General features: G+C 45.1%; 1 protein-coding gene across 6 annotated transcripts in view; it reads left to right on the top strand.

The window, feature by feature from the left end:
• The first annotated feature begins 3,606 nt into the window (after positions 1-3,606).
• VAV2 (vav guanine nucleotide exchange factor 2) overlaps positions 3,607-21,846 on the top strand; it is a 309,428-nt gene continuing 291,188 nt past the window's right edge. For 2 of the 6 annotated variants that reach the window (XM_037879838.2, XM_037879837.2), the window contains exon 1: positions 3,610-5,140. In XM_037879838.2, the coding sequence (XP_037735766.1) occupies positions 4,937-5,140 (204 nt within the window). In that variant the 5' untranslated portion in view covers positions 3,610-4,936. Of the gene's footprint in view, positions 5,141-21,846 lie in introns of all 6 variants that reach the window. The other 4 variants (XM_037879836.2, XM_037879840.2, XM_037879839.2 and 1 more) reach the window with 4 other exon arrangements.

The raw sequence follows: 21,846 nt of genomic DNA, 5'->3' as shown, positions 1-21,846 counted from the left end.
TGCTTGTGCAGAAGATCAGACTCATTGCAGCAGTAGTGAAGCTGGGTAAAACTTCTTGCCTGCACCTAGTGGGTATGCTGATGTGTGACAGCTTAGCAGAGCAGCACCCAGGACTAGGGGAACCAGCCACCAGGAAGCTGAGAGAAGGGGCCGCCAGACCCTGCCATAGCTTCCCTCTCCCACGCAGCCTAGGCACGGGACACCCTAGTGACAGAGATATAGTGATAACTGGCGTGCAGCAGCTAGTCTCATAAGTTATATGTGACTCACAACCATATGTTATAAAAAAAGCCAGTTATTCTCGTCAACAAAAACAAAATGAGTCAGGGAGTTAAGTAAATCTTCTGCAGCAACTCATTGGGCACCTGCAGCTTCACAGCTGTTTGCATGCTGCATGTCATGGTCACTCTGAACATCACGCTGATAGCAAGCGTAGATTCTTTTGTTCCAAAAATGCTGGCCCCTAACATTTGAGCCAAAAGAATCTCCCTTAGCTTTAGCAGCATAAAGGATAAACCAGTGCACTTCCAGTTCCATCCAGAAGATGGCAGTGCCAACACATACATATTAGCCAGTTCACAAGCACTTCCATCTCATCTAGCTCTTTTAGGGTTTCTGCAGAGCCACTACCATAGTATCTAAATGCTTCCCTGTAAAGTATTGTAGTCAGGTCCCCAGCGGACTTTGTGGGGTCTTCTTGCAATAGGAGGCTCTCACAGTGATCACTAAAAAGGCCTGATTAAGTTAGAGGATGGCTTTGTGCTCGAAGTCATGCCAGGTTTAAAAAACTCCTTGAAAGCATTTGTTCAAACTGCAGCAGTGTCAGTTCTAGTCTTTTATTGTTCCAAGGTGGAATGGTTGAATTCCATGCACTTTTCTCTCCCCCCCTCTCTCTCGCTCTGTGTGTGTGTAAGATGAGATTTTAAAAAGAACCCAGTTCGCCCCTGCCCTGCTTGACTAATGAGACTCCTGTTGCTGCTTTAAAAAACCCTACTGCTTTGCCCAGCCAAAATATTCCCTTCTTGCACCATTGTGCAGCGTGCTGTGTATTGGTTGGCTGCTATCCTCCACCACAGAGGTGGCTGAAGATCAGTTGTAGTGTATATAGATAGGGAAGCACCTTGGGATGAAAAGCCAAAGTGTTATTACAATTAATCTCTCCTTGAAGATAGTAATCTCTGTGGATAGGAAGGTAACAACAATACGCTGGAAGCAATAGAAATATTAACATTCTGTCTCCAGTAGAGGGCAGCAGATAAGCATCTGTCCATGAAACGCCTGCAGCAGTTGGCTCAGTAACAAATTTAATGCCAGCTATCACTCCCAACAATGCCAATAGGCAGAGGGGAAGAAGGAGATCTATCACGGAATTGAACCCATTATTGTATAATTTATAGAGGCTGCTTCTCAGCTCAGGCACATGCAAACAGCACCTACCATCGGTGCATTTCTCCAGTGCTTTCCTTGAAATATTCTGGTGTCTCTTTTAAAACATAAATATAAAGTATTAGCAAAGTATATGGCGGGTATGCGTTATTTTCTTTGGTTTGCCTTAACGGAGTTTAGCTGTTATCAAGATAACTCAGCTAGCAGCCATTTTTATGGTTGCAGAGATAGGTGAGAAACCAGCGTGGAGTATGCAGATGCTAGCTTTGCAGATGCAATGATTGCTCCTAAGTGTCCAGAAGCAAAGCACACTTTTTATATATACACTTTACATATATACATGTAATACACTGAGCTGTAGTCCTCCCCCTACAGAACTGATCTCATAAAGCCACACTGAGCCAAATGTATCCTTGGTGTAACATGATTCTTGCCCAAGTGGTGCTGTTCGAGCTCTAGCAGAGCGCCAGTGAAAACCATGACAAAGAACAAAAAGAACCGGAAAGCTGCTATAAGAAATCATGTTCCTGGGGAATTAGAAATTCCGTACTGTAGTCTACACAGCATGCGTTTGCCTGCCCCCAGAGTGGGGTGTAGCTCTGAATATGAAATGTATTTACAAACTAAAGTATATGTTGCTCCCTCATAGCCTTTAGTATGTCTATATTCTGCCAGGGTAGACCGGCTATCATACACAGTCAGATCAAGAACATACCAGGAGCAGCCAGGTAACCGGTGTATTAGGCCTTAAAAAATTTGCTCTCAGGAATTAATAGTACAGCATTCTGAAGTGCTGTTCTTCTCCCCCTGTTGGATCACACTGGAAGAAAAAGTCCTTCTTCTGTGTCTACATCTGAGAGGTTATCATTGCATTTCTCTGACAAGCGGGAGAAGAGTTCCTATTCATTTCACTATCAATGCCAAAGCTTCAATTTTTCCTGTAGAAACCACGGAAGGCCATTAAATGAGGGAGAAGCTCTCTGGGAAGGGGGAAAAAACAGAATAAAAAAGGTTTGTCTAAACTGTGTTTGTCTGACTCGGGATGGGAGAGGGTGCAGAAGATTACAGGTGAAATTTAGAGGATGTCGCTAAGGAGTTTAAGGCTGAGAGTTCAGTTTTGTCATAAATAACTAGACCCTGGCTTTTAGAAGGGTTGCCATGAACATTGTTCAGAAGTTAATGAACACTTTTTGTTTGGGTTAAACATTTCCCTGCAGTATTTACAACCCAAAGATAAGATTAGAAGGACTTCGCCTCCTGGTTCCATCACCGTCCTCAGTTTGACCTTGGGGAAGCCACTTGTGGCCAAATTTCCACAGCTCCCAGAGTGATGCTTACAGTCAGATGCTCAACACCAGTCAGCACCCCCGGTTCTGAGCTCTTTTGAAAATCTGACCACTTATTTTAGTCTCTAAATGGGAGCTGAGAACTTCTGAAAATCTGATCTCTCTCTGCTTCAGTTTCCCATCTGTAAAATGGGGATAATAACACTGCCTTCTTTCTCTTCCTAAGTGTAGCTGCAACATCTAGCCTAATCCTGCCCTGATCTTGGTTGATGCCTCTAGGTCAGTAGTTCTCAACCTGTTTACTGTAGTGGGTTAGGTATGCAGCTCTCTAAGCGTTATGTGGGTCACAGCCACACTATATATATATATATATATATATATACACACTACCTGTATGGCCCTGAGGATGTCAAATGGGCTGCAGCTGTGTGCTGACTGGGCCACAAGCAGCCTGGGAGTTGCGAACCACTGCTCTCTAGATACTACTGTGACGCAAATGAATAAGAAGTGAAACTGACTGTAAACCAGAGCTGAAATCGACCAGCCAGTGTTTATTCTCCCAGGCTGAGTGAAGGGCAATATAAACACACCGCTAAACCAAAAACATGAATGGCAAAAAGTAAAGGTGATGAGTGAATAATCTAGGCCCCATGCAGCAAGGTACTTAAACCTGGGCTTAATTTGAAGGCACTGCCTGGAGACTACTGGCAGGCAGGGATCTGCAAGGGAGGGGAAGCGGTGTTAGGAGAGGAGGTGACGGGGGAGGGGGGGGGAGGTGACTTCACTTGGCAGTATCTCTTTAAACGTTTCCATGGAAACATTGAACGCCAAAAAATATATAACTCATCAGCGCTAGGCCTGACCCTCTGTCCTACAAAATCAGTGCCAGCAGCTCCGGCCAGCCCCACGGGGCGGGGGCGGGGGGAGACTCCCCCAAGTCAACCCGAGCCCCCCGGGCAGCGTGGCTCTGGCCCTGCCCAGGGCGGTCTGGAGGGGCCCCACCCGCGGCTGCCCCGTAACCCCCCTGCGCCAGGTTCCTCCTGCGGGGGAAGGAAGTTGAGCGGGGCGAGGGGAGGGGAGCTGCGGCGAGCTCCTCCTCCTCCTCCGCAGCCGGGCGGGCGATCGGAGCAGGCAGGGGACAGCTGCCGGCCCCCGGCCAGCCCCGGCAGGGGAGGAAGGGAAGCGGGGAGCAGCAGCCCCAGCGACACATTGTATCTCCGCGGCGCGTCGGCTTCTTTGTCTGCTTCCCGGCGCCCCCCCCCCCCCCCCCCAGGGAGAGTTGCCGGATTGTAGCCCCCCCCCGTCGGCGCAGGGGGGTGGCTCTTTTGTTGCTGGGACAGCGCTGTCCGCGGATCCCCCTCCCCACACCCCTTCCCCAGGGGGAGGGCGAGAGAGGGGTGCCCCCCTGCGCCCCCGGCCAGCCCTGCCGCGGCCCGGCGCTCGGGGGTGCGAGGCGCTGCGCTGGCGTTCCCCGGAGAGAGGAGGCGGACGGGCGAGAGCAGCGAGGAGGGGCCGATTGTGATGATTTTGTAGCCTTGCCCAGCGCTGGGACGCAGCGGAGGGGAGCCCCAGGGCGGCGGGCCTCCCCCTTCGCCCCGGGTGGCGGGGCTTTGTTAGTTTGCCACGTGAACCCACTTCGGGAAGGCTGCAAACCGGCTGGCGGGGAGCCCCAGACAAAGCCCCATCGAGACGAGGGCAGGGGAAGTCAAGCAACTCAAGGGGTGGGGGGGAGGCTGGAGAGAGACAAGGGACCCTCCCCTGCGAGCAGCAGCCCCCTGAGGGGAGGGGGCAGCCGGGGATGGGCTTTTAGCCCCCCACGCCTGTGCCTCTCCTTTCCTGCCTTTAACCGGAGCTGGACGAGAGAGCCGAGCCGAGCGTGCGTTGCGGGGGGAGAGATGCTGAAAGGAGCCGCTGAGCTGGGATCTACGGAGCGTTTTATAGGCAAGAAGTAAAGCTGCCAAAACCACGCCGGGGAGCGATTAAAAAAAGGAGTCTTGGAAGTCCCTCCCCCCCGTGCCCGCCCCCGAAATGCTTCCTGCGTTGGCCGCACATCAAACTGGAAAGGAGCGATAGCACTTGACCATCTTGCAAGGGGAAGCTTCTCAACTCGCCCAGGAGCCTCCCAGTCGAAGGAGGAGGGACTGCTGCAAGCGGCTTGTGTGTGCCCTCAATGAGAAGGGAGAGGGGACTGGAACCGTAGTTTTGGCCGCTGGCAGCTCATCCAGGGCACCTTTTATCTGAAGGCTACATTTCTCCGCGGGACGATGGAGGAGTGGAGGCAGTGTGGCCGCTGGCTGATCGACTGCAAAGTTTTGCCCCCGAACCACAGGGTGGTCTGGCCCTCAGCTGTTGTGTTTGACCTGGCTCAGGCTTTGAGAGATGGAGTCTTGCTCTGCCAGCTGCTTCATAACCTGTCACCTGGATCTATTGATCTCAAGGACATCAATTTCAGGCCACAGATGTCACAGGTAAAGTGAAACAGACCGTATTGGAAGTAAACCAAGTATATTAGACACCCAGAAAATACTCCAGGTGGGGGTGATGCACACTGACACCCTTACTGGGGAACCATCAGCTTGAATCTAGTCTGTTTTTAAAAAAAAAAAAAAAAAAAAAAAAAAACCAAAAAACTGCCCCCCTGCATTAAAAGTAGCTTCAGGTCCTATATCTTCCCTTGAGTCCATCCCCACCTCTTGCTAACTGGTATGGCTCTAGAATCACATTTTTCTGTTTTTTAAAAGTATCTTTCCTTTGTTGCTGTATGACAGACCCACAGAAAGAGTGGAAAGGGTGAGTGTCTATAGGACATGGTGAATTATAGAAAAGTAAACGAACTGGCAAAATGGAAGTATTCCACCTCCAGTCTCCCTTAGTTTGTAGTCCTCTTAGGTGTTGCCTGTAACAAACTGGGGTACTAAATGCAGGTGACAGTGTTTTTGTTTTTAAGGTGACCGTGTCCCTTTAGTTTTGGTATTTGAGAGAATTGGATTTGGCTTCAAACACTGCCCTGGACATTTACTAGCCCAGAGACAAAATCTTGCCCACCTTCTACCATGATTTAAAAAACAAAACCAAACATGGTCTTACTCATCTGACAAAAATAAAAACAGTCTTCCCCTGGGTGAGAAGAATTCTACGAAGCTCTGTTAAATTCTGTTTTAACCATGGCAAGATAGCATAGCTTCATCCCCCAGCTGGCAGAGCAGTCTGATGATAAGTCCCTACTTCTGTGCAGTCCCAATGTGAAGGGGATCCCTCAGGAGTTTGTGCTAGCAGATTGCATAGTAGGATTGGGGCTTATAGGGTGTCATAACCCTATAAGATCCTTTTTAAGGCTCATCTATTAAAGGGACACTGTCAAGTAGGCACAGGTCAAATTCTGCAATCAGATCAGCATGGGTGTACGCAGCTTTCCCCCAGAAAGGCCACTGGGATTGTGCACAGGTGCAGTGGTCCCGCTGCACGGCAAGATTGGATCTTGAGGTTTTCCAACTTGGAAAAAAAAATTCTTACAAAAATGATCAGAATCAGAAATGTTTCCAAATTCTTTTTATGTTACTGAAAAGTGTGTTTTTGTTTTTTGTTTTTAAAACATTCCCTTTAGGATTTTACAATCCAAGCATTTGTGGCATTTGCTCTAGAAGTGCATGGGAAACCAGAGAATGAAACTGACTAGAAACACAAATGAAGCTGGCTGTTCTGTCTGTGCTGTCCACACTGGGCTAACTGTGGAAATAAACAAGTAGCCTGTATGTTGATGAGTAGATATTAAACATGTGGCCTATTCTAATAACCTTAGGTTGTACTGGTAACAAAGGCAAGGGAATGTTACTGGAAGCAAGGGTATCCCAGTTTGATATTTTTCCAAACATGAATTAAACTTGACAGCTCTCAAAGATAAGTTTCAGAGTAACAGCCGTGTTAGTCTGTATTCACAAAAAGAAAAGGAGTACTTGTGGCACCTTAGAGACTAACCAATTTATTTGAGCATAAGCTTTCGTGAGCTACAGCTCACTTCATCGGATGCATACTGTGGAAAGTGTAGAAGACTTTCCACAGTATGCATCCGATGAAGTGAGCTGTAATTCACGAAAGCTTATGCTCAAATAAATTGGTTAGTCTCAAAGATAAATAAGGGGTCATCTTGAGTCCTAAATGTATGCATTGCAATCATCCTCTCTATCCTAGGACTGCCTTTGCTTTTGTTCCATGAGTGGGTTTTACTAACGTTTTCTAGTAATGTTTTCAGCTCTTGTGACTTCTTGCTTATAGTAATTTGTATGTTTTAAGGAAATACTGAAGAATTTTGATTGAAAGTGTACAGTGCAATCAATAGTTTAAGGTCTTGGTGTTGAGTACAAACTTACTCCCAATTCTGCAAAGATTTAAGCACTTGCTTTAACTTTACACATGTTAGTAGTCCTGTTTAGGCAGATGAATAGTCCCATTCAGTTAAAGCTGACCACCTATGTAAGTCTTTCCTCGGGTAGAGTCCAAGGCCCTGATCCTGCAAACTGCTCTGTGTGGGGAGACCCATATAAGGAAGAATCAGACTGTGTAGGTCCTTGTGTTGGTAAACAGGACTCATCAGTTAAGCAAGTAAAGCCAAACATCGTGGTTTTCCCAAAATGTAACAACAAAGTGAGACTGCCCTTTTGGTGTTTGCGTTATAAACTGATCAAACTGCCTTTCTAAGAAGCTGATTTCGGTGTTTGATCTCTTCATGATAGTTTATGTTTGGAGGAAACATCTAGTTGTGTAATGTAATGATCTGTGCATTCTTAGGACACCCCGAGGGTGACACTGTGCTTTCTTTTCTTTTAAGGAAACATTACAGCCCTCCAAGTGTATTTTCAGTTCCTGATCCACGGTGTATGGAATTCAGAGTTGGCCTAAAATGATTTACAGAGAGCTGAAATATAGCAGATCTCTTAGTGTTTGTAAAGGAACTTATTGACGCCTTAGTTCTTGCCGCTGTCTGCTTTGTGAGGCAAGGGCTATATATGAGTTAAATATATAGTCAGTAGCTGATTTTATTTTATTTTATTTTTAGAGCTATTGAGAACCTACTCCTCCTGATGAAATTACTGGAAGCTATGTGAATTTAGGATTTCTGGAAATTCAAATAAAAATACACACAGCTGAATAAAATGGTCCTAGATTTTAGTACCCTTCTTTTCTAGTTGTACTTGCAAAGTATTCTTTAAAGCAAAAGCATTACGTTTTAAGATCTTTAAAACTGATAAGATTAGAAAACTATGTGTAGGCTTAAATGCTACAAGGATGTCCATCTTACACAAAGGACTTGTAAACCATTTCCTCTTTCGCTTAGGACCTGCTCCAAAGCCCTTTCTACTCACATCAGTGGATTTGGGGTTAGATGGTTACCTGCCAGCTTCTGCATGCAGGAACTAGTGATTCTCCAAAGGCAGCTGGTGGCTTCACAAAAAACCTACAAATAGATCAAGGGTCATCTTGCTCCTCTCCTTGCCCTGTTCTAGGGGTCTGTGAGGCTGTTGGAGGTAACAGGACTTTGACAAGAAAGGAAGGCTGTCCCAGTGGTTAGGGCACTAGCCTAGGAATCGGGAGACATGCTTAATTCTCTGCTCTGCCACAGGCTTCCTCTGTGACGTGATCTTGGGCAAGTCACTTAGTCTCAGTTCTTCATCTGTACAATGGGCATAATAGCGCTGCCCTACCACACAAGGGTGTTGTGGGGGTAACTACATTATAGACTGAGGGGCTCAGATACTATCGCAATGGGGGCTATATAAGATTAAATAAAGAAGGAACAGATCCTTCAAACGTTGCATTTGAAACACAGGGCATATTGGCCTAGTTAGGTCAGCAGTGTCTTTCTTTTTACAGAAGTTCTCCACTTCACCTTAAATGCTGGGGAGAGAGAAACTCATAGTAGACATGATGCAGGCAGGGTAATAGTTTGCCCTCGGTTTCACCTGCTCATCTTCAGTGATGTAAATGGGGTTACACAGGTGTGTAACGAGGCAGAATTTTGCCTGTGGTTAGAGTTCATTTCAAAGGCCAGCAGTGAAACGATGTCTTGGTGAAAAGGAAATGCTTTTTGATCCAGAGGATGCTGGTGTCTGTGACTTTCCCCTTCATGCTGATTAGCAGTGAAATTTATTTTACCTGCTGCCGTTAGAAGTATCCTGGAAAATGCACTGTGAAGTTGGTCTGTCAGGTCCTATCCTGAAACCAGAAAAAACAGCCTTGTAAAAGGCAACAAGGACTTGTTTGTGTTCTGTGCTGCTGAGAGGTTAGCTGAGGATTGCCTCGTACCGATACTATGCTGTACTTGCTGGACAAAGGAACCATGCGTAGCAGAATGTCAGCTAGTTGGACCAGAGAAGCTTTGCTCCTTGATGCTGTGTGGAATTGGTGCCAGGGCATATTCATTCTGACTCTTTGTAAAAAGCCAGCTCTGCAAGCTGCCGTCTCAGGTTGGCTCATTCATGCTGCATCTCAGAGACTTCGGTTTGTTCCCTGATGCTGCTGGCCAGGGTAAGATTTGCCAGGACATTAGTCAACCCTAACTTTCTAGCTATGGCGTGCTAAGTAGAGGCCTCAATGGCCAGTGCTGTGTTCTGCACACCAGTGCAAGGCTGGCTTTGGTGAAACCTGACTTCTGCTAACGAATCCTATTGCTGCGGGAGCAAGCTCCAAAGTGGTGGAAAGTAAGAAAATGGCTTTAATCCCCTCCCCTCCCATCCTTATTGATCTGTCCATTACAGCTATTGGATTTATTGGGATTTGAGTTCTGTCTTGCCATCAGGAAATCCAGCTGATGCAAGGGACATCCTCGTTTGCAAAGTGCACGCAGCTGCAGCAGCCCTGAGGTTGAAATCCTTCAGTCTCCTGTGTAGAATTCTATAGCAGACCTCCTTCATCATCCCTCCCTTGACTCTCCTCCCAAAACCCTTGGAGCCCTCTCTATGTCCTCCCCTGTGGCAATCTTTCCTGCCTCTATCGCTAATTTCCAGGCTCCTGGTTAGAGCAGTAGTTGTACACTACAGCTGGCTGCCTTGTATCCGTTGCTCTTTTCATAATTAAAACAAGGAGACGGGTTTTATTTTTCCCCTTGAAAGAAAACTGCTAGTTTTGAGTTTCGCGTTTTTATTGCTGGTTAGATTTGCTTGTAATTTTGTTAAGTCTTTGACCCAAATACAAATTAAATAAATGCCTCTGCCCTGTGATCCAGCTTGGCAATTTTTCTCGGTTGTAACATCATTTGACTTCACAGGAGTTTGATTGCGTCTCAATTAATTTTCCCTGACAGGGAAACTTTGACTTGTACTCGTGCTGTTCCAAAGGCTAGTCAGAGGTGAGCTACCAAATCAAGCCTTAATTACACAGGGAGCTCTGTGTGGGCAAACATCTGTGCCAGCACAGAGCCCTAGTTACTTCAGTGCGGCTCTGGATCAGCTGTGTGGAGCCCCCTTGTCAGACAGGGACCTAGGTTTGGTTTTGATCCAAACTTTTCCATGGAGTATCTTGCAAACATTCTGATCTAATTAACCAGATTTGTAATAACCAACAGAACAAGCAGCTGTTTCTAAGAAGATCTTGTGTAATATCCGATACATCTTCTACTGAAGGCTAGAGGTTCTACCCTGGTCTAATAGGTCTTTTTCATCTGTACTGAACTTTCAGAGACGAAGGGAATGTTTGGTGTCCTTCAAGAGGACAAGAACAAAAAACTAATCTACCTTGCTTTTGCTTCTGTCTAGAAGTTGCTTTTTTTATTCCATAGTTCGCTAATACTTGTAGTCAGGGCCAGACAGTTGTGATCTAGTGGCTTGGGCAGAGAGCCGGAAGTTGGAGAAACATGGGCTTGAATCCCAATTCTTCCACTGGCTTGCTGTTCAATCTTGGCAAGCCACTTCACCTCCTTGCACCTCACCTTCCCGTCTGTAAAATGGGACTAGTAATGCTTTTGTAAAACAACTTTGACCTATGGATGGAAAGCACTATATATCCACACCTGGTATCCTCATTATGAGTAAGTGAAATTAGCTGAACTACAGAAGCAGCTGATGTTCCTGATTTTGAAGAAAATCCATTTGAATGGAAGAAGTTGAGAACGGTTGGCTGAGATTACATGCTACTACGTTGGTTGCTGTGTCCTTGGTAAGGAAATAGTCACTGCTTGTATTCCCCTGCAGGTGGGAGAGGGGGTTCCAGATTCCTTGTCACCTAAGACTCGCCCGCTCCAGTAATTGCATCAGCAGAACGAATGTTGGGTGCTTGCTTTGTTAGCAGTTCAGCTGTTTTTTAGCAGCAGGCTACCACTTTGTGGGCTTTGATTAGAGAAAAAGAGGGTGTGTAAGCTATCATGACTTCAACCGTGTCTCTGCCTCTACTGCAGATAGCTTCTAATATGTGTTCGCTGATCCTGGTTGACCCCAGCTCCTACTGGGACAGACTATGTCCAGCTAGGGTGATCCAACCGGTCTGTTCTTTCGTTAGCAAGATGTGATGCAGTGAGCAGGCAGTTCTGGAAAGAGATCTTTACTGATTTGCGTAGATGCCAGGGTTACACGCTAAGAGGTCTGTGTTTGATAGCACTCTGGCCCACCTCAGACTCCTGAGCCACTGGTGTTGCACCAAACAAGATTCCTGCTGTCACCTATCCCTCTTTTTCCAGTTCCACTCAATCATACTACATATGTTAAGAGAAAAATCATAGTTAACCCAACGTCGGTCATGACTTCTTGTCCTAGCCAAGATAAGGCCGTTAGGGCTGGTGGTAGGGAATAATTGTTGGTTGCTCTAAAAGGCATGTAGGGAGAGTCAGTAAGCTTCATGGGATGCAGGAAGAACAGCATTTCAGGGGAGTGTACTGTGAAACAGGCCTATCCCTTAATTTATCAATTGGTGTCAGTTCTACTCTCAAGGCGGAGGTAACAATAATAAATACTGGGGGAAGACAATGAATCCTGCCTCTGCAGCATTTTCGTACCGTTCGCTGCCAGCATGTTAACCCTTCTCCTTCCAACAATTTTGTTTTAAAGCCGGGGGGGGGGGGGGGGGAGTCTGTCCAGAAAGTCCCGATCTCTTCATTTACATGCTCCCCATGCTCTGGTTTTGAACAAGACCGTTGACTCAAGGACAACTGAGCTTGATGTTACCTGCCGTGGAAGGCAAACCACCCACCACCTTCCTGCCCCGGCAAACAGGTGGCTAGAGCTGGTGGGGCACTGGAATCTCTGTTCCATGGGAAATTCCAGCATTCTGAGCTGAAACGTTGCAATTTCCTGCATATTACAATGTTTTGTTTTGGGTCATTCCAAATGTTTCGTTTCAGTAAAATTAACTTTATCAAAACGCTGTCTTCTCCCCCCCGCACTTAATTATTGAAATGGACGTGTTCCCGCTTAATTATTGAAATGAACGTCTGTTTGGACAAATCAACGTTTTCTGTTGGAAAACTTGTGACCAGCTCTACTGGTTACGAACACAAATGGCAGCAGAGATGCCTGCCTTTTCGGTAACGATCATGTTTCCATAACTCCTATGGCTTGTGTAGACTACAGAGTCTGGGGGGGGGGAGTGTATAGATTTGCTGGCAGTGCCCCCTAGATGCAGTATAAGCTAACAGGAGGAGTTTTTCTACCAGCATAGCTACACTCCTTCCCTGAGCAGCACTAGCTAAGCTGATAGAAGTGCTCTGCTGGTAACACAGTGTGGTGTAAAGGCCTGGAGATGCAGCCTGCCCCTTGTTCTGCTGTCCTTTCTCAGCCTTGTGTTCTCTTTACTCCTGGGTCCCTTGGTGTTGTGTTCCTTTCCCTGCCTGAATGCCACTTTCCAGGGTCAGGTCAAACACCAACAATTCTTTGCGCCTTTCACAAATGGGGGCCTTTTAAAAATACCTCACCTGGGACAGGTACCCTTCTCAAAAGGACTCGTCCCATCCATTTTAGGCCTCTCTTGTCCTTGAGTGAATTTCCTGATCTGCGGGGTGAATTCTGTTGAATAACACTGAGTTCCTGTCGGTAAAATCAGCCCCTTCTTGTAGGACAGAGGGAAATTTTAACTCTCCAGGACTGTAGTAGGTATTTTTGGCCTTACCTAGGAAATCATGACAAGAAAGCCAGCAAGAATATTTGGAGTCTTGATCTGATTTTGAGGTTTGATCATTTTTGCCAGCCTTTCAGGGAAAGCATATTTTGTCAGTGTTTCATGCTAAACTTTTTCCCCAAGTGCAACGATGAAACTTTGCTCAGTGTTCAGAGACCCTGCTTTCATGTACTTAAATATCTCCAGTGATCACATCAATGCCAGCTAATTATAGTCACGGCAATAAAGACATCTTTCTGTGGAAGTAAGTGCTCTGTGTCACTGATCATTATCCAAATGCATGTTCCACACTCATGTGCTGATTGCTTTAGCATATGTGTTTCCTTGCTGGGCTGTTATAGCTGCTAAGATGCTGAGGTCCATATATACACATAGGTGCTTGAGGGAGGTGGTAGGTTTGTGCACACTGGATGATCAGGCCCTCAATCTGCTGGGTATCCAAAACCCCATTGTGCTGTAGGCGCTCAGCTTGTTTGACAGTTAGGACCTTTACTTCTATTTTTGATGAATATATGTTAATTTTTGCCATGGCATAAAAAATCGCCTGGATACTAGAGACCGTTAAATCATATGGTGTGTGTTTTAGATGTCAATAATGGTTGGCCCATAAAAGTTTTTATATCTTAGAACATGTCCACATGTGTAGGTAATTAATTGTGGCCTGTCATGTGTAGTGGTTTGTTGCTCTTTAGTCTGCTGAGGCCCAGGGAATGTAATCCACATGATGAAACTACTGGCCATTTTTCTTTTGATAGGAAGACCAAAAGACACCTGACTTTCCCCAGTAGATCAGAATAACCTGCTGTGTCCAGTGAACCATTGGAAAAACACACCGCTCCTCTTCTATCTGGAAGACAGAAGTAAAATTATGTGATATCAAAGGCCTACTTATTGATGATCTAGGCATTCATTTGTTACGACAACTCAAAGTCGAGCAATTTAAAAAAAAAATTCAGTACGTAGAAGATCAAGGCATGTCGGCACACTCAGCACTAGTAATTATTCACAAGAGTTTGGGACTTTAAGATGTTGCTTGAAAGCTTTATAGCTCCAGTGCTTGTAATGACTTTCACATGTCATATTAGTTGTTTAATATAACTCCACATTAGTACAGCCTCATTGGCAGAATAGTTAAGATCGGTAGATTACAGAGAAGGATGGTGGTGGGTTTTTTTGTTTTTTTAAATAACCTATTGGCTTGCAGGAATTCCATAGACATTTAATGGGAAAGATGTTTGTATTGTATAGAACCTGGATGCCCCATAACGCTACATGCTATGCAGACATAAGGTGAAAGAGCTGAGAGTTTGAAAGACCAGATGCAGCAGGTGCAGGATATCAGTAAACAGGGTTGTGGGGAAGAGGAACATAGACAGCAGTTGCGTGAGCATGTTTTGCCTTGGCTGGAGCCGTGTACGTTTCATAGGTGTAGTAGAGAGCAGATCGGTAGCAGTACTCTCAACTTGCCACCTGCCTTGCCCTGGTCAGCTGAATATTGGTGGATCAGTCTGTTTAAGAAGCGTATCTTTGACTCTGAGGGCTTGTCTACACTGCAGCTGCGGTGCTTAGGGAGGATGCTACCTACGTGCATGGGAGAGCTTCTCTCGTCAGCGTAGATACTCCATCTCCCTGACTGGCAATAACCATGGCGACCGTAGAAGCCCTCCTGGCGACCGAGCGCTGTGTACACCAGGAGTTCAGTCGCTATGACTGCGTTGCTCGGGATGTGGATTTTCCACACCCCTGAGCGATGTATTGAACTGATATAAGCGGGCAGCGTAGGCCAAGTCTCAGTGTTTGGGTAGAGAATTGAACCTCTTCGCTGGTACAGAAACCAAAGTGTGGGGTTTTTGTTGTTTTTTCTCCAGAGTCTTCTGATCCATCTAGAACCTCAAGGTCTGTATAGCCCTTTTTTTTGTTTTTTGTTACCTTCTCACTTGCCCTTTCCTAGCCTTGCTGGTTTTCCCTCATGCTCTGCTTCTTACGGGTCAGTTCTGCTCCAAAAAATGATGGTAAAATAGTCTTATGTCCCCATGTTTTCTGCATCTCTGTGACTTCTAGTTCAGATGTGCTTGGGTTTACTTGGGAAAAAGTGTTTTGTTTCTTCTTGCCAAGCCTGCAGGCTCCACCTTGCGCCCAAGAACCGAGCTGAGTTCTTTCCTTCTCCTACACCGTATTATCACCAGGAATAAATAAGCTACATGCCAGGCGGTTCCCTGCCTCCACCACAAATGGTGCTCTCTGTGCCTGCAGCGAGGCTGCCCAGGTGGAACGCACTCACCCTGCAACTGGAATGTAATAAAACAACTGTTGGCCGAGAAGGCCGAGGGAGTGAGCTGGATTCTGTCCGCTCTGTCAGCTCTGGGGCTAAGAGGAATAAAAGGTAGTAAAAACGGACTTGCTGACTTTAGTGACTCAAGAATGATTTAATTACCCACAGGAAACAGATCTCTGTGTAAGAAGATGCCTCTTTATTTATTTCTTTAACGTGGTTGCTCTTCAGGGGTAGGACTGTATTTTGAGGCCCTCTTCCAGCACTTCATCCAGCTATAAAGAAGTTCTCTTGTCTGCCCTCCCTGACCATTATGGTGAAATCCTCTTGCTCTGGATGGCCATCTACTAATATTTCTAAGGAGAGAAAGTAATGCTGTTTCACAGTGCCCGTCCAATAACACTTGTGATACTTAACTTTTACTAGCTAGTTAGAGGGGGTGAGAAGTGAATCTATTGCTAGCCTGGTGTATACGTGCATTGGAGCTAGTGAGTTATACAGCTAGGACAACGGTAACGCGCATGTGTGTACGTCACAATCCTGACCTCTGCTCAGTGGCAAGTCGAGCTTGTGCTGAAGGAGCTTTGCGCTGGAGCTTAACATCAGATCAAGGCAGCAGGTGCCAGATTGTACAAAATGATCCATAGAATTTTACGGATGCTAGGATCAGTATTTCTTGACAGTGCCGCACACTTCACCTTGGTTCCTGCATCGGTTCTTGAGGCCTTTGAGGAGGGACTGCATTCTGCTCTGTTACGTTGGTGTAAACCCAATCCGGTGACTACTCTGAAATCAGGGGAATTACTCCAGATTTACATGTACGTAACCAAGGGCATGTTCTTGGGCCACAGATCATACACTTTTTTGCCTGCCCTTAAAAAACCCAAGAAAACAAAAGCCTCTTACATCGGCGCTTCTGTTTAGGCTTCAGGCTTTTCCCTTCAGTTTTTGTCCCCTTAATTTCCCACCCAAGCCTCCATCTAAATAAGCTCTCAAATATGCTAATCCAACACATGCCTGATTTCTTATCGCCTGCAGGCTTCTTCCTATGTGAGAACCCAGCATGCTGCCAAGAAACGGATTATAATGCTTAAAGCAGTGTGGTACTCGGAGATCTCTGGTGAACCAGTGCTCTTTAGAGTAGGGTTGGAACTTCCATGGTGACTCTGGGTGGATCCTGTTGCAAGTGACCTGGTGTAGGAATTTTGTTTCTGAACAAGGCACCTTTTATTAGTTTTTGGTGGACTGCAAGGCACTTAAATAAGAAGGGTTAGGTCAAACTGCACTGAAGATTGGTGGAGGCTGATAAGTAAAACAAGAGCATACCAGAAACATGGCAAGGTATTTTATAGGCTTTGTGTTAAGCTTGGGTTCACATGGAGCAGGGATTTAACTCTTGGATTTGTATGAAGAATACAGAATATCTCCCCCAAACTTTTTAAATAACAGAATTAAACCTTTTATCCATAGGTTTTCTGGAGACTTTCAGCTAAATCTCTTACTTAATTTGCGTTAAAATGAATTGAAAATTGGACCTTTGTGACCTTTTCTCCGAACTCTTTTGCTAACAAATGGCTGTCTTCTCATTCACGCTTTCCACATAGTTAAAACTCATTAAATGTTCATATAAATAACTTGGCCTATAATAAACCAAGTGTGAGTACAATATAGCTTGCGCTAATTTTGGGATCTGCTGCTGAGCTGTCAAAATCCACGATCTACTTTATCTGGTCCCATTACTGTAGTATCTGAGCACTGCACAATTTATAATGTGTTTATCCTTGCAACACTGCTGTGAGGTAGCGAAGTTTTTTTTGTTTTTTTTTTTAATCTCAGCAAAAAGGAGGATAAGGCTTGACTTGATTACAGTCTGTAAGTGTCTACATGGGGAGCAGATATTTAATAATGGGTGTGTCAATTTAGCAGAGAAAGGTATAACACGATCCAATGGCGGGCAACTGAATCTAGACAAATGCAGGGTGGAATGAGGCGAACATTTTTAACAGTGAATGTAATTAACCATTGGAACGGTTTGCCAAGAGTCATAGTAGATTCTCCATTGTTGGCCATTTTAAAATCAAGATGGGATGTTTCTCTAAAAGATCTGCTCTAGGAATTATTTTGGGGGCGGCTCTATGGTGTATGTAAGACAGGAGGTCATTGGATGATCACAATGGTCCCTTCTGGCTTTGCAATCTATGAATCTATTACTTTTTTGGGCCCATTTTACAAGTGGGGAACGGAGCCATAGACAAACAAAGTCACTTGCCCAAGGTTACGTAGGGATTGGAGCGGCTCAGGAATTGAGTCCAGCCTTCCCAAGTCCAAGGCCAGTGCCCTAACTGCTGGGCCATTCTCCCCTCCTCTCAGATGAATTATTTGAACTCTTCAAAGTTTGGAAATGAAACATAATTGAACTCTCCCTTGTTGCTTAACATCTGTTCCCCATGAAACATTCCCTCTGCAATTGGTCTACTAAGTGTGGGGGGGGGGAGGGAATTTTTCTGTCCCTTTCTTAAAAGCAGCTTTTAATAGAAATCTCCATTTGACAGCTACAAACGCAGTATTAATCAAATGGCTTTTCTTAACATTACATTTCTCTTTAAAGAGAGCTCAGGAAAAGTCTGTTTCTAACAGAGACGATTTTTTTCTTCTGTTTTCTTTGGTTGCAGCTCAAGGTTATACTGCAACTGATGATGCAATACAACTGCAACCAATCTGAACCACCATTCCCCTCCCCCGTCTGTGTTAAATGGTGGCTTGCAACCTCACATGTTTATAATACAGGGTCAGTGAGCACTGGGGCTCTTCTATGCAAGTCTATTGCTGTGCTAGACTGGTAGAGCGGATGGATGGGGGAAACAGGCGTTGAAGTACGTAGATACACGGTTAATAAATCTTTGCCATTTAGGCAGTTGTCTTCTGGATTTTTTTTTACAGCGAGCATCATCTTTATTGCTGCTTTTGCAACAACTGATTCCCTTGGGTATCATCAACGTGTTTTCAGTGCAGTTTGATGCGCATGTGCACTGGTAGCCAATGTCCCACTATAGCAATGGTTCTCAACCAGGGCTGCCCATAACCCTGGGGGTATGCGGAGATCTTCCAGGTGGGTACAGCAACTCTTCGAGATATTTGCCTGGTTTTACAACAGGCTACATAAAAAGCACTAGCGAAGTCCGTACAAACTAAAATTTCATACAGTGACTTGTTTCTACTGCTCTATATACTGAAATATAAGTACAATATTTATAAAAATTAATCATTTGGAATATAACTATATGGTAAAAGTGCGAAAGTAAGCAGTTGTTCAATAATTGTGCTGTGACACTTCTTTGTATTTTTATGTCTGTTTAAGTAAGTAGTTAAGTGAAGTGGAACTTGGGGGTACACAAGACAAATCAGATTCCTGAAAGGGGTACAGTAGTCTGGAAAGGTTGAGAGCCACTGCACTAAAGCATTGGGTTCTTCCACTGAATGGGGCTATAATCAAATGCCAGGCGCAGTAAGCGTTCTCCATCCCTAATCTGTCCTATAGGTATTTTGAGGTAGGACTGAAGACTTCACCTTCAGGAAAGGTCTGGTTTAGATCCAATCCTGGATTCATAATTCCCAGATTGGGCCCATCTATGTTAATTATAGGGATTAGATCCCTACTACCTGTGAGTAGGGTGACCAGATGTCCCGATTTTATAGGGACAGTCCCAATATTTGGGGCGTTTTCTTATATAGGCTCCTATTACCCCCGCCCCCCCCCCCCATCCCAATTTTTCACACTTGCTATCTGGTCACCCTACCTGTGAGTGTTTCATGGATTGCCCAGTTTACTTCAAGGGAAACATACAGCAGGTAATCTAGAGACCACATACTTTGCTTCTGACTCGATCACTGAAGTCAGTGGCAGTTTTGCCTGAACAAGGAATGTAGGTGCATAAGAACACAGGGGTCTGTGCTTTCAGGGTAAAAGAAATTGAGGCAATTGGGTACAAGCAAGCATGTAGCTCATCTGTGTTGCTTCAGTTTAAGGTATTGAATTGCACAGAAAATAGCAACTTCTTACCATAAAAAAAAAAAACCATCCTGTGGAATGCAGTTAAGAACTATATCCCCACCATAGAATTCTGTAGGATCGCAAAAGACTTGTAGGCAGGCAGTTTGAAAACAAAGACGGTTTTAAAAGTAATTTCTAGAAATCCCTTTTGGTTTCAACCCTATTCAAATCTGTAGGATTTTCCCGTAAGGATTCCCCCACATAGCCTTCCAAGGTACCAGCAAGATTTTCACCTCCCATCTTAAGCTTCTGCCAAGCAATGAAGCCAAAAGGGTGCTGGATTTTGTGATCTGGGAGAAAGTCCACTGGTGACTAGGCAGAGGCCATGATGTGCCCTTGAAATCCACCAGGATTCCTCCACCAAGCACTTGAGGTCAAGTCTGGGCAGTTCCATGGATTGCAAAGCAAAGAGTGTACACTACGTTTTTTCCCTTAGTTGGCCAATAATTGACTGCTTGGGTCATGCAGGCTCAGCCTGCTTCCTCCTGGAAAGCCACCAGCCTGGTGTTGTCCTTGAGTTGGTGTTTCCTCGTGGGGCTGTGTACCACATTTGCCCCACCAGCGGATTGTGCAATGTATTTCTGCTTGGAATTGGATAGTCTGGAGTCAGCCATTTCTTGCTGTGATGCCGCTGACTTGACTATTGCAGGGGTTGAGTTCTACACGGCTTTGTGGGTCTAGTCCACCTTCTACATTTTTATAATGGCTGCGCCCTGTTGTTCAGAGTTGTTAGCTGCACGTGGTTTGTCCTGGTCTGTACTGACAGCTGACCTGATGCTGAACTTAGCAAGTGTAGAGCAGGCTAAAAGAGGGGGTGAGATTTCATTCAAGCAGCCAGGCTCTGATTCAGCAAAGTACGGATTCACTTTAAGCCACTCCATTGGGACTTCAACATGTGCTTAAAAGTGACACACATGCTTAAGGGCTTGGTTGAATCGGGGCCTGCAATCCATCTGAAAACTGAATTCAGTTTGTGTTCGATTTTCTTGATGATGAAAATTTACCCTTTCCCTTCCAACGTCCTTTAGCACTGATGTTGGGGGAAAAATTGGCTCTTTTATTGCGTTCATCTTTTGGTATATCTAGAAGTAGTTTAGCTGCTAAATGGAACATCTGGTATCTGAAAGAAGCTTAAGAGGGAGAAATATAGAGATATGGATTTAAAAAAAGAAAGAAAGCACTGAGAAGTAATTTGTGTTTACTGCTAACATGGAATTATTTGCCAAATCCGATAAACTCCCACATGGAAGAAAAGTATTTGGCCATATGGAGAGCAACATACAGACAGGACTCTAGTTGCCAGGGGATTCAGTGTCCTCTCTCTCTTTTGTTGGAGGATATTTCATTTAAATGAAAATGATCAATGTCTCCTGGACTCTCTTGAGGATGGGGGGGTGGCTTCTCATTGGTTATTACAAGTGGTGCTTAAAGTATGCTCTTAAAGGGCCTGATCGCCATGAGGTGCTGAAATGCCTCAATTCTCATCAAAGACAATGGGATCCGAGGGTGGTTGGAAACATGTAAGATCAGACTCAGAGGATCTGATTCAGTAAAACACTTAAGCACATGCTGATATCCAGCTGAGGTTGATCAGACCCAGGCGCTTAAGTACGCAGCTGAATTGGCGCTAAGAAATCTTCAGTGGATAGTTGGGAATAGACCAGTTTGCCGAATCAAGTTTGATTCTACATTTTAAAAAGAAAGTTATTGCAATACCTTCTGTATTGTAATGCTAGTGAGTGGCCTTACTGAACAGATGACTCCTGAATTGCCTTGAAAATTTACACTGGATTGAAATATGATTTTATAAGCCGTTTTTGTTTTCTAAGCAAGCCAATTGGATAATAAAATTTCATATTGACCCTCTAAATATGTCTAACTTCGTTTGGTACCTCCCATATACATAGCTGTGCTGGGCCTTGAGCTTCAGAGTGGATCCGTACTGCCCCAAAGTTTGGAAGTGCTTAGATCTAGGGATTTGGTTTGGGGGGGGGGGGGGGGGGGGGGGTTGCTGTCCTCTAAATCCACCACAGCATTAGAACTGGGATTTTTGCAGGAGATGAAGAGGGTTAGGCACGTGCTTCTCTAAAAATCCCAGCCTAAATTTAAAAAGTGGGCCGAGAAGTGTACAAAATAGCCCTGGAAAAGGAAAAAGTCATGCAGAATTTCAAGACTTTTTGCGTCTACGGAACTGATCCTGCAAGCACTTGCTCATGTGAGTAATCTTCATCCAGTGATGCAATTTTTATTGCAAGTCAGAAAATATTTGATGCTTTCCATAAAGCCCTAGTTCCTGGAGTCATGTGATATGAGAGAATTTTGGCTTATGGTGCATGTTTGTTTTGTTTTGTTTTTTTTGTTTAAAGCCAGTTTCTAGCCCATATAGTTATGGAGAAAAGCATGAAAATGTGACCCCTTAAGGCTCCCAAACAGGAGGGCAAAGAAAAAGAACCCCAAATGTATTATTCCTTATCTTGAAAAGAATCCTGGAGATTGTAAAATCTCATGATTTTTGAGGCCTGATTCATAACTTTTGCATTGTTGGAGCTGGGAACACTGCCAAGGGGAACACTTGCTCGAGTAAGGATTACTCAGGTGAGTAAGGGCTCAATGGCTTCAGTCCTTAACCCTCAATCCTGCTGTACACAATTCTTGGGCAGACCCCAGCACTTGTGCAGAGCCCAGTTGAATTCCAGGGGCCTGTGTCTCGGTCGTCCACCCACATGGAACTCTCTTGCAGGGTCAGGGCCATA

Source organism: Chelonia mydas, chromosome 16, assembly GCF_015237465.2.
Source record: "Chelonia mydas isolate rCheMyd1 chromosome 16, rCheMyd1.pri.v2, whole genome shotgun sequence".
In the NCBI taxonomy this organism is placed as follows: Eukaryota; Metazoa; Chordata; order Testudines; family Cheloniidae; genus Chelonia; species Chelonia mydas.
The sequence above is the reverse complement of the archived record's forward strand: the minus strand, read 5'-3'. Positions and strand labels throughout refer to the sequence as shown.